Source organism: Lepidochelys olivacea (genome assembly GCF_965140295.1).
Source record: "Lepidochelys olivacea isolate rLepOli2 genome assembly, chromosome: 13".
In the NCBI taxonomy this organism is placed as follows: Eukaryota; Metazoa; Chordata; order Testudines; family Cheloniidae; genus Lepidochelys; species Lepidochelys olivacea.
This window is the reverse complement of record NC_140423.1, coordinates 24,071,680-24,083,784: the sequence shown is the minus strand read 5'-3', so window position 1 is coordinate 24,083,784 and position 12,105 is coordinate 24,071,680. Positions and strand designations below refer to the sequence as shown.

General features: G+C 42.1%; 1 protein-coding gene across 1 annotated transcript in view; it reads right to left on the bottom strand.

Annotated features, from left to right (window-relative positions):
* The window catches only part of PTPRT (protein tyrosine phosphatase receptor type T), a 740,652-nt gene that overhangs the window by 224,605 nt on the left and 503,942 nt on the right, over positions 1-12,105 (bottom strand). The window contains exons 8-9 of the mRNA XM_084646178.1: positions 10,478-10,774; positions 2,907-3,016 (exon numbers count right to left, since the gene is read on the bottom strand). Of these exons, the coding sequence (XP_084502304.1) occupies positions 2,907-3,016; positions 10,478-10,774 (407 nt within the window). The remainder of the gene's footprint in view (positions 1-2,906; positions 3,017-10,477; positions 10,775-12,105) is intronic.

Here is a 12,105-nt window from a genome sequence, read left to right as displayed (position 1 = left end):
CATTTTTAATAGATGCGAGGCAAGATGACATAATAGTTTATGAAACCACTTTTAACCTCTGGACAGCAGACTACAGAACTTGCTTTGGCTGCAATGTAGAAGAGTTCGGTGGTCTCAAACTAGTCTTCATGTGTTCACTCTAAAAACATCCTGTTTGCCATCACTGGCACTGCCTCCCAAGGAGTCCATTAGGACGAGAGAGCAGGTGGTCTGCTGGTCAGAACTGAGGGGAAGTGGGAATGTTATGGAAGGGAAATCTGCATAGACTCCGTTGGGCTGTGTCAGAGTTTACCACCTGCATGCTTGCCCCCAAAATAACTGTGTGCGCTCTTCCACTGCAAAAAAAGAAACCAAACTGTAAATGGTTCCCGTCCCTCCATCTCACTCCACTCTGAAGTGAGCCAGCAAGATTTTAGAGTATTAAGCAGGATAGTTCTTTGTGATACACCCCAACATAACAGATTTATTTATATAAACTATGTGCTCAACCTTTAGCTCACTCAGCATCCTGCCTCAGAAATGGAGACCACCGTTGTTCTTTGCAACCCTACCAATGGTTTTACATCCATTTAGGCCTTCAAAAGCTACCTTTGCAAGGAAAGAGGCTTTACGCTCTTTTTTAAAGTGAGAGCTAGGACACCACCCTACATTTCTAGTTTCCCAAAAGCAGCTGGGATTGCAGCAGGGGATGTCACAGGGCTTGCAAGTCAGCTCTGGATTGTGCCTTAACAAGCCAAATGCTATTAGTACCTCCTTTTTACTGAGTACTGAATTGATTTACTGAGACTATTTTGGAAATTGTTTCTGTCTCTTGCCTTGTGGGCTCCAAAAGGTGATAGTCAGTACATTCATACATTCCAGTGCAGCATCTGCTCACAGGTTAGCCTTTTAAGTCATGAGATTGTCAGTTCAGAGTCTGTTACACAGTTGCCTCCTTTCAAATAGGTTAGGTGCACAACCTCATACCAAAGAAGATCAAAGCCTGCTCTCTCAGGCAGTGCAAAGGTCATGGAGATCTGCTCTAACAGGGCATTCCTGGATAGGAAGTGGTATAGCAACAGTGCAGTATAGTCACTAAGGGTTCAGTCTGGCCTTTATAACACAGAGCAGTTTATATGCAGCTCTAAATAATGCTAAAGGCTGCAACAGTCCCTGGCTGGTTCCAGGACTGGTAAAATGGAAAGATGGCCTACTGAAGCTCAACAAGATTCAGGAATTTGTCCCTTAATTTGCACATGTGATTAATAGGAATGAATGCACAAACTGAGCAATTGCATGTACAAATGGACAATTCTGATCATTTGCACATTTACTCCATCTGTGTGCCTAACTTTTAAAATCCATACTCTAAGTGCATCTTTCCCAGAACTTCCAGAAAAGATATGTCACTGTCCAAGTAAACTGCACCTAGATTTCCCCTTCACGTCACCAAGGGCACCCATTCTCAGGATCCACCCCACCCACGTCATCATCTCTCTTGGGTGGAAAATCATGTCTCTCCCCCTTCTGACTGAGATATTTCCAGGTTGAACAGTTCCCTGCCTTCATCATGTTATTCCCAGCAAAAGACTCTAATAATAGTATAACTTCCCTCAGTTATAACTTAGTGCACAGTTCTCTCTCAGGAAGCATATTTTATTCTTAAGGTAAACAAACTACAGGGAAAAAAACATATTTAAAACAATAAAAGGAACCTACAATTATGCTAATAATCTTACCAGAGAGTAATCCCCACCTGCTACCCAATCTCCACAAGGTCAGTATAGGTCCTTCTAACCCTTCCTTAAGGATTGGGGTCCTCTGTGGACCTCCTGATGATTTGCTGGATCAGGAAAAAAAAAAAGCCCTGAGCCTATTGAAAACCAGGCTATTTATCAAAAAATCCTCTCTTTGTCTGTTGGTCCTTGGAGAATCCAGTTTGAACTAGTATATGCAAAACTCTCTAGAGGTGGTTTCAAAAGGCTGATAACCAGAGGAATTACATTAGCATACCTACTCCTCCTAGAGAAGTTACATACAATCTCACCATAATAAACAACTGAATTTTTAATAAAATGAGTCCCAAAGGCATGAAACTCATTTCAGTAAGGTCTAAATCAATTCAGTAAGATTTCAGTAAGGTTTGTCCAAGATATTGAAGAATATTGTTATTTCTGTCATAGGTTGTCCCACTACTTAACAGATGAGGCACCATATTTCAGACTAATGGCATACATCCTTCAATAGGTTCTGTCCTCAAATTATTTGTTCCCACCCATTATGCTAGGCACAGCACAAACAAAAGACGCATACCCCTCCCCCAACAGATTTACCTCCTGAAGACAAAGGATAGAGGTATACCACACAAGTGAAGCTATCAGGGTGAAGATTGTCTTATGAAGACAAAGCTAAAGCTTTGGATAACACATTTTTTTTTAGACATATGGATTAAACCAAATTCCATGAGGGGGCTGACAGGGTGAGAGTACTTAATAAGGAAGGTGCTTATTGGCTGCCTTCTGTGAAAACCGGAAGGAAACTATATGGCAGAGAAAGGAAGTGGCTGCAGTATTCAAGATGGGAGATAACGAAAGCCTGAAAGCATTATAGTTCTAGGGACAGAAAGGAAGGAAAGTATATCTTGGAAATGGTGTAGAGCAATAAATGGCAGAATTTGTGATGACCTGGATGTGGGGCAATGGAGATAGTTAAGGGTCACATTTGGATGTGATTTAAAATGGAGCTATTTACGAGATTTCAGTGGCAGCAGCAAGGTACCATGAAGATTCTCACCTATTTTATTTAGGCCTCCTTTAAACACCTACTGAAATCTCTCAAACATCATGGCTATGCTGACCACTACACTTGCACACATATGGAACAGGTCGTCTGATAGATACTCTTTCACAGCAATCTGTTCTCCTTACCTCATAGAGTGTAATGATACCATTGGTCTCATTTGGAGGCTTCCACTGAACATAGATTTTTTCTTCAAAGGGTCCTCCTTGGATAGATTCTAGGGGAACAGGCCCAGGAACTGTAAAGGAAAAGAGTGGAAAGTCAGTAACTCTCCACAACAGTCACATGTGTACCGCCAGAGAGGCTGAAGTCTTCCAGCAATGGCTGGTGCTCTAGAGCTGAGAAAACATACACTCTGGGCCAAACGGCAACATTTAAAAAGGTATTAGTACCCATTACTATTGGTCCATTCTTGACCTGGGGGGTCCAAACATGAAAACTCAAGTACTGAATATTAACAACAAACACACACTCATGTAAAGACGCTGCTATCTTCCAATGTTTCAGTGACCCACCATACTTAGCTCCACCCACATGACAAAGGCAACTTATTGAGAGTATTTATTACAGAATCAGAGATTATAGAAGATAAAAAAGCTACTTAATGTATTACCAGCTAGTGCTCTGTTTGTATATCTGCACACACCCAGATTTCCCCATCCCCAACATGATCATGCAAGAAATTGCCTACTTCTATTACCAAGCAATTATGCATTTATAATTTTACCATTTATCACATATTCAGGTATCTATAGATATTTCCTTTTGTTACAAAATGTGTATTTTTTATTTTCCAACTTATCACATTCCTTTTACATATTAAGATAATAAAAATACATTCCTTAAATAAAAAGAAATTGAACAAGTGTGCATGATTTAACATAGCCTCAAATATAGCAACTTGTGTCATACAGCAAAATACATAGAACCTCGAGTTACAAACACCTCAGAGGTTGTTCGAAACTCTGAAATGTTCATAACTCTCAACAAAATGTTATGGTTCTTTCAAAAGTTTACAACTGAACATTGATTTAATATAGCTTTGAAACTTTACTATGTGGAATAAAAATGCCGCTTTCCCTTTATTTTTGTAGTAGTTTACTTCTAACACAGTACTGTACTGTGTTTGTTTTTTTGTTTGTTTGTTTTTTTGTTTGTCTCTGCTGCTTCCTGATTGTGTAGTACTTCTGGTTCCAATGAGGTATGTGGTTGACTTGTCAGTTTGTAACTGGTGTTTGTAACTCTGAGGTTCTATTGTAGTAATATTTTGCTCTTACAAAGTACTTTCACCAAACCCCTCTCTACAGAAGTGATTAAAAAGTATTATCCCCACTTCACAGAAGTGGTAACTGAGAAACGAATATGCTTAGATCTCAATACTGCTCACATGGGTCCATTGCAGAATTGGAAGCTGAATGACTTGCTTTGAGTCACATGGAAAATCAGTGATGGAGCTGAGAACAAAACACAGTCTGGTACTCTAATTACTGGACTAAGTGACCCATAATTCAGGAGGCACACCAATAAACACATCTACTGTTGTTGCTGGGTCAACACATACTGATCTAACCTTGTAAGCTTTACTTCAACAGCACATTGTCTTAAACCTTAGATGACAGTGTCAGTAAATATTTTTTTTATGTAAGATTTGCCTAAGTTATTTGTCTCAAAGATGTAATGGATTTGTGTTTAAAGCATCAGGTATAACAGGATTCATGCTTTGTTTTGGTATGACACTGAGTTTAAAATAGCATACGAGTTCTGTTTTGTGTACAAGCAAAACCAACATAAAATAACTAGAGATTGAGCCATGAAGACCTCCTTTAAGATGTATGTAAATGAGCTAAGCCAAATATTTTTCTTTTCTTCCCAGCCTTTTGGATAATTTTATTCCCTATCTTATCTCCTGTTTCCTGTCTTAGGTAATCTTCCATCATTGTCACAAACAATTCTTTAATGGGTTCATTTTCTTCCCCTTTTGCTCTGTGTGCACTTTCTGGTTGAGTTCTAGGAATAAAGTTATTCGCTTCATAATTTTATTCTTAAAATGTATTTACAGGCAGACTGCTAACTATTACAATCTTCCTTGTCTTTTGGACATTGACGTATAATTAAACTAGGCACTTTCCAATCACTGAGTGAAGCTATGTATGTACCAGTATGAAGGACTGGTATTGCGCAGCTGTATCTTTCTCTTCTTTAACTGATGGACATCTTTGTTTGCGTATCAGCAACAGGAAGTGTTTTCATTTTGTTTTATTTTTTGCTATAGTCAGTATTTAAGGATCAGCTCTGGCTTCAGAAAAATTAAACTGTCTTCAGTGCATAAGTAATGCATCTACCAATGACAGCCAGGCAATGCAGAACACATTCAAGAGTCACTCTTTTCTTCTGTGGTGAAGATTCCCCAGAAGGAAGATTAAGATTTGCCGTATTCAAGAGTAAGATTTGCCAGGAGAGAGATTCCCATTCGGCTCACATTGCAAAGCTGCAGCCTATTGATTATGACATCTTATACTTAAATCATGACCCTGCTAAAGAGGGTAAACAAAGTAAGGCCAAATGGCAGCCGTGGCCACTTCAGTAGTATGTCCAAATCCCAAACCTGGAGACTCAACTAGGTATGCAAGCACATGAGTTCCTGCATTACACACCGAAGTAGCAATAACAGCATCCAAATGTGAGAAGTAACTTTCTATTAAGCTGCTCAGGTTGAAAAGCTGTACGGTTTGTCCAACCAACTGGTGGGAGACGGACAACTGAGGAAATCCACTCTTGTATCTGGCCACAAGGTTGCTCACACCACACTTCTCTCTTGGCAGTATCACATGAAAGGCTATGACACCTCCAGTTTGGTTTTATCACATTTTGGCTCATTTAAGTGGGCAGATTGGTGGAGGGGGTTTGGCATGTGTTTGAGAGATTAGACTCCCCTAGACCAGATGTTTTACTAACACTCAGTGAAGGGAGAGCAGGGGACATGAACATTTTTTTAAAAAGTACTGTCTGAGTCAACACTGACTGATGGAAAGAACCTCACAAGAGCTCCATTTTACTAAATGGAAGAAAGTATGAAGGAATATTGCAAGTTCTCCTGAAAACCTCGAACAAGGAACTTTGAAATAAGTGTGCCATCTCTGGACAAGTTGGTTCAGCATGCTTGAGGCTAACAGACACAAAACAGTGTTAGTATCTTGCATAAACAGTAGATAGGCAAAAATACAGGATTTATAGGAGAAAGGATTGTCTCCTCAAGATTACAAAGTGTTCAGTGAGCACAAATGGTCAGGAGATTGAGGAGAGTTGGTCTCCAGAAATGAGGTGGTAAACTGAAGACATTTAGGGCCAAGTTCTGTTCTGACATACAGCTGTGAGAGTATGCAGCATGAGACTACATATTATGTCCAGAGTTTACCACGTATTAGATAGGATTATGGCTCAGACACCAATAAGACACACACGTAGCCCCTTGGATTCTTCATTTGTGCACTTTTGTTAAATTCCTGGAGATCAGCGCACAGCCCAAGAAACACTCTTTGGTATCATAGACCAGCTATGCCAAACCACTCCACAGTTCCCACTGAAGCTCTGAGGTTGTGATAGCTTCCACAGTAGCTATACCTCTTTATCGTACGAGGCAATGACTAGTGCAGTTGCACAGTGATGGATCTATCACACCTGCTCCAATGCTTCCCCTGCTTCTGCCCCATACCTCAAAATCCTTGTAGGACAGGACAGAGATCAGACTCACAGAATTGTGCTCCATCCAGGAGGTATATACCCCTGTCTGGTTTCAATAACTCTTCCTGCCTGTGCAGCAGAACAACGCTGGTTCCAATGCATTTGATGAGTGCCACATTCAGAGGAGGGAGCAGGGTTTTCCCTTTTAGGAAAAAAAACTATTTCACCCGGGGAAGGGGGCCTGGAAGAATTAGAGAAGATAGAACACTTGCATGGTCTTCATCAGAAATTGTTTTCAACATGTAACCTTCCCTTCTCCCAATACCTTTTCAAAGATCCACTGATCTCCCAGACCTACTGACCAACCCCACAGCCCATAATCTCTGTCCAGGAGCAATAGAGATGGAATGAACAATATCTTAGGGTGCTACGTGAAGTGGCTAGCACAGACACTGCAGAAAACAATGGCAGAGATACCAGACCCTCATTTTTAGGGGCCCGCTATATTCTCTCCCTAAGGTTACCCTGCCGTGCAGGGTGTTTATATTTTCCTTTAGTGTAGGTCTTGTGCATTTACCACTGTTCCATCAAATATGGTGAATTAACAAGTGTGTGCAGGGAAATGTACCCTATATAGAACCCTACAAGGAAAAGGAGGAGACGAACGAGTTAAATAGCACCAGTGCTCTAACATTCTGGTTATAACATCAACGAATAATAAAATCCAGTGGAGAATTCAATGTACCCTCCTTTTTCCCGCACACAACATTAAAACTATCTACACAGATAGCTAGACTGCACCCTGGCATAGAACTGCTCCAGGGCTGTTCACCTTTATCAATATGAAAGGCTGATTTCCCCAGCAGAGTAACAATTTAAGATTTATCTTTCATTGCGATTACAAAGCCACTAAAAAATCCACCTACTCAAGCAAAACTCTAATGCTGTGAAAGATAACTAACCAAATGCACTCCCAGCCCTGTCTGATAAAAACTCTGATCATTTCCCTGAATGAATAGAAAGATCCGCCATCTCCTGGACTTCCCTTTGTGATATACTGTAATGCCAGAGCCACTTTCATCAGAGAGAAATTTAGCTCAGCAGTGCCTAATGGCTCAGGCAAGGGAAAGATGCCTCCTTATAGCCCATTACACATAGTGGATGCCTGCAGCCCATAAGGACTCTTAGTTTGAGTCTCAGCTAAGGTGGCTTTGTGACAGAGAGCAATTTTCTGCAATATCCTGGACAAACCTTACTGAATTAAGTTAAACCTTATTGAATTGTTTAATATCTTTGGGATCCACTGTAGTAAAAATACAATTGTTTACATGGTACTGTAGAATTGTGTATAACTTTTCAAGGAGACTGATTAATGGAAAGCTTGGGGAAATGCTAGGAACTTTAAAGAACTGTTTGGGACAATGTGTTAAGTGGGTTTCCTTGGAGGTCCTTGGGAGGCCTTTTGAAGAGATGCCCGGAAAACCCAATGCCTATTGATCACCTGTTCCTGGAAACTCCAGATCAAAGAACATCTACCACTGTACAAAGGAGAGACTAAACTTTTCATGAGTATGCGAGTTCTGAACTCAGGCTCTTCTGAAGTTGTACCACAACGGAGACCCCTCTGTAGGGTTTGAAAGGACTAATCACCTGCCAGACCCCATAGTAGATTTGAGGATGATCCCTGATAAGCTTATTAGCATGTGGGTAGGTTATTTTATTGTTTTCTCTGTGACACTTTTAACCTAAGAGTAAATGATGGGTTTGAGGTACAGGAGGGGTCTGTGGGCTGTGGGGTGGAGCCAAGGAGTTCAAAGTATGGGAGAGGGTTCCGGGCTGAGGCAGAGGGTATGGGCTCTGGGCTGGGGATACAGGTTCCGGGATGGGGCCAGAAATGAGGGGTTCAGGGTGCAGGAGGGGGCTCTGGGCTGGGGGCAGGGGCTTAGAGTGCAGGGGAGTGAGTGCCCCGGCATGGGGTTGAGCTGTGGCATGGGGCCTGGGATGAGGGATTTGGGGTGTAGGAGGGTGCTCTGGACTGGGATCGAAGGGTTTAGAGGGTAGGAGGGGGATCAGGGCTGTGTCAGGGGGTTGGGGCACAGGAGGGGGTCAGCAGTGCAGGCTCTGGGTGGCGCTTACCTCAAGCAGCTCCTGGAAGCAGCAGCATGTCCCCACTCTGGCTCTACGTGGAGGCATGGCCAAGTGGCTCTGCACACTTCCCCGTCTGCATGTGCCACCCCCGCAACTCCCATTGGCTGTGGTTCCTGGCCATTGGGAGCAGCGGAGCTGGTGCTTGGGGTGAGGGCAGCATGCAGAGCCCCCTGGCTTCCCCTATGTTTATGAGCAGAAGGGGGGACATGCTGCTGCTTCCAGGAGCTGCGTGGAGCCATGAGAGGTAGGAAACCTGCCTTAGCCCTGCTGTGCCATCGACTGGACTTTTAATGGCCCGGTCAGTGGTGCTGACGGGAGTCACGAGGGTCCCTTTTCAATCAGGTGTTCCAGTCAAAAACCCGTCACCTGGCAACCCTACTCCTGCCTCTGATTGGCCCATGATGTCAGTCTCCGTTGCCCACATTAAATGTTCAAAACAAGCACCTTTGTATTTTCTCCCATGCTGCCCCTCATGCTTGGAAGAAGCTCCCTGTAAACAACCACAACACTACAACATTATCCACTTTCAAATTCTCTTTTGCTCTGAGGCCTACAAAAAGGATAGACAATGACTGGTTGCTGGTGTGCTGAGAACACTGCTTCCCATGCTGACCAACATTGTCTCATTGTTTTCTTGTAGCTTGCTTCTTGTCTTTTTTGTTCTGTGTTTGTAGAGAGCCTCACACATTAAGGTCCTGGACACCTAAGCGTAGGGTGACCAGATAGCAAGTGTGAAAAATCGGGACGGGGGGAGGGGTAATAGGCACCTATATAAGTAAAGGTCCCGAATATCTCGACTGTCCCTATAAAATAGGGACATCTGGTCATTCTACCTAAGCGACACAATAATACAAATATTAATAAATAATAATACATCCTCAAAGCACTTCTAATGGAACAAGAGTGGCAGAATCTGGCCTCATTAATTTAGCATAATATGTGTACATGATATGTTAGGACACTCTGTGACCTGGAATGTCCAGAATTATGGAAAAAGGTTCATTCTGGAAATTAATTTATGTACAAAAATCCTTATTAAAATGTTATTTAGGTTGGAAAGTTAAACACCCAAAAGTTTGCAAGTGTCAGAATTGCAGTTGCCTATGCAAACTTCATTCTGGTCCCCTACGCCTCCAGCTGTGCACTGAATGAGGGCAGACCCCTGTCGAAAAGACAGCATGTGCTCCTCTAATTAACGGCTGCATTATAATGCATATCCACAAAGTGGCAGGATTAAGGTTGGACATGCAACCATAAATCTCAAATTTGCTACCTTGAGTGCCTGACTCTACAACCTAAATAACGTTCTTTATCACATTTGGTATGTAATTTCCTAGGGTGTTTTTTTGTTTGTTTGTTTGTTTGTTTTTTTAAGGGAAGACAGTAAAATTCTGTTATGTAAACTCATAACAAGAACAGGTATCAGCAGGGTTTGAACACTGAGTCTTTGGCACTGCAGCACACATTTCTAATTGGAGCTATTAGATTAACCAGCTTCCCCTACAATAAATAAAATAAGCTATGGGACTGGAGAAGTTTGTCTCAGGGGGTTGAGGGAAAATGGGGGGGGGGGTGCAGCACTGGGAGTTTAGCACCCAACACTCCCCAGAACTGGGTCCTTTGCTGTTGACTGACAGACATGAATATTACTTGCGGCTTCACAGTGCTTTACAGACATTATCCTTGCCGCGAAAAATAGGTAAGTATATATAATCCCTATTTTAATTGCAGCCCAAGGAAATACGATACGGAGTTCGTGAGACACCACCTCCAAGCCCACAATGCCATTTTTACAAAGTCATTTCCCCCTCACACCCCCGAACAGTTACTTAGAACTTTGAACCATGGGGGGAAATTTTTTTTTTCTTACCATCCTCTTCAGTCTGTACCACCAGCTCCTCGCTTTCCATTTTGCCCTCTGGATTAGAAAGTGCTAGCCTCAACCGGATGGTCATGAAGGGCCGAAGGCCTCGCAAGGTATAATGTGAGGATGTCTGGATGAGTTCCTCTGCCTCGTACTTCTGCTGGTTAAACACATACTGGTACTGGACTGTTAGGTTGTAGCTGTGGCAACGGGTCACCGCGTAACCAAAGGGCTCCCATTGCAAGGTCAGCTGCCGGGAGCGAATGTCAACAACTTCCACACTCTGCGGTCCATGGACTGGATCTGTGCAACAAATGAAAGAAATGAAAGGGCTTTAAAGGAGGCAGGCAACTGTGGATCTCTCAGTGTGCATTATCTATAGTACTTATGGCCCAACTTGCTATAGTAGCTGAGCACCTGGCTATCTTTAATGAATTTGTCCTCACAACACCCCCGTGAGGTAGGAAAAAGTGCTATTCTTGCTGTTCTGCAGACGGGGAACTGAGGCACAGAGAGACTAAATGTCCTGCCCAAGAGATCTGAGGTGGGGCAGTAACTGAACCCAGTTCTCTCACATCCTAAGCTAATGCCCTAACCAGTGCACATCCTCCCTGCACAGGGAATGAGAACATGAGGGTACAGTATGGAGGTTTATGAGAATGAGTTTGGAAACACCACTGCACTTCACCAGTGCTACTGTTCTCTCTTTTTAAATGCTTGGGAGGCACTCAGACACTTGGTCTAGTCTACTCCTACGCCCTATTGTCAAAGCCTTGAATGAGTTATTAGGGTAACATCTCACCATACCACCACACATTCTTCATGCACTACATGTTTATAAGAACAGCTATTTTAGAAATACAGCTTGACTGGGTGAGACAATTTTTTTGTGTTCATCCATCTGTAAAACCAGGCTACTTTAATTCCTAAATCCCACACTACTGGGAAATTTCTCAGAGAAAGAGGATAAATATTGAAAGTAATGTTTTAGAATCTCATACTTTTTTTTTCAAATACACATTAATATCATTATTTTAATGTCCAATATAACAGGACCTTCCAGAACCAGAACTAGCACCTAATGCTAAGGATACATGCTATAAAATTATGATAGATACCATACAATAAATGAACTGCTGTGTATCCACACTGGACAGTTAGGAATCTCCCTTTCACACATTTCTAACCCTAATGGGTCACATGTTATCACACCTTAAACATGTCACAGGTATAGAACTGTATATTTCTGTACCTTAGGCCAGTGCAAGTTTGGCGTGAAACATTCCTCTGGCAATTTTTTTCTTTTTAAATGGTGGCTATTTAAAAGGGCCCATGGACCTCAAACATTAATAGAAGCTGCAGCAGAGGTTAATTATTGGTTGAAGGGCAGGAGAAGTGGTCATATAAGTACCACTTATGAGATGAATACCACAACGACAGAAGTAATCTAAAGTCCTAATGAGTTCATTATTCTTTTTACACACTCAGCATGAGGTAAAGATGCAGGTATAAGAATAATTTTCACCAGGTGTTGCCTATTTATGTTTACAGCATAGCTTTGACCACTAAACCTGCTCTTTAAAAAGTGAGTGTAAGAGTGTAAAGTTGTATTTTACACAAAGATTGAGGGATGA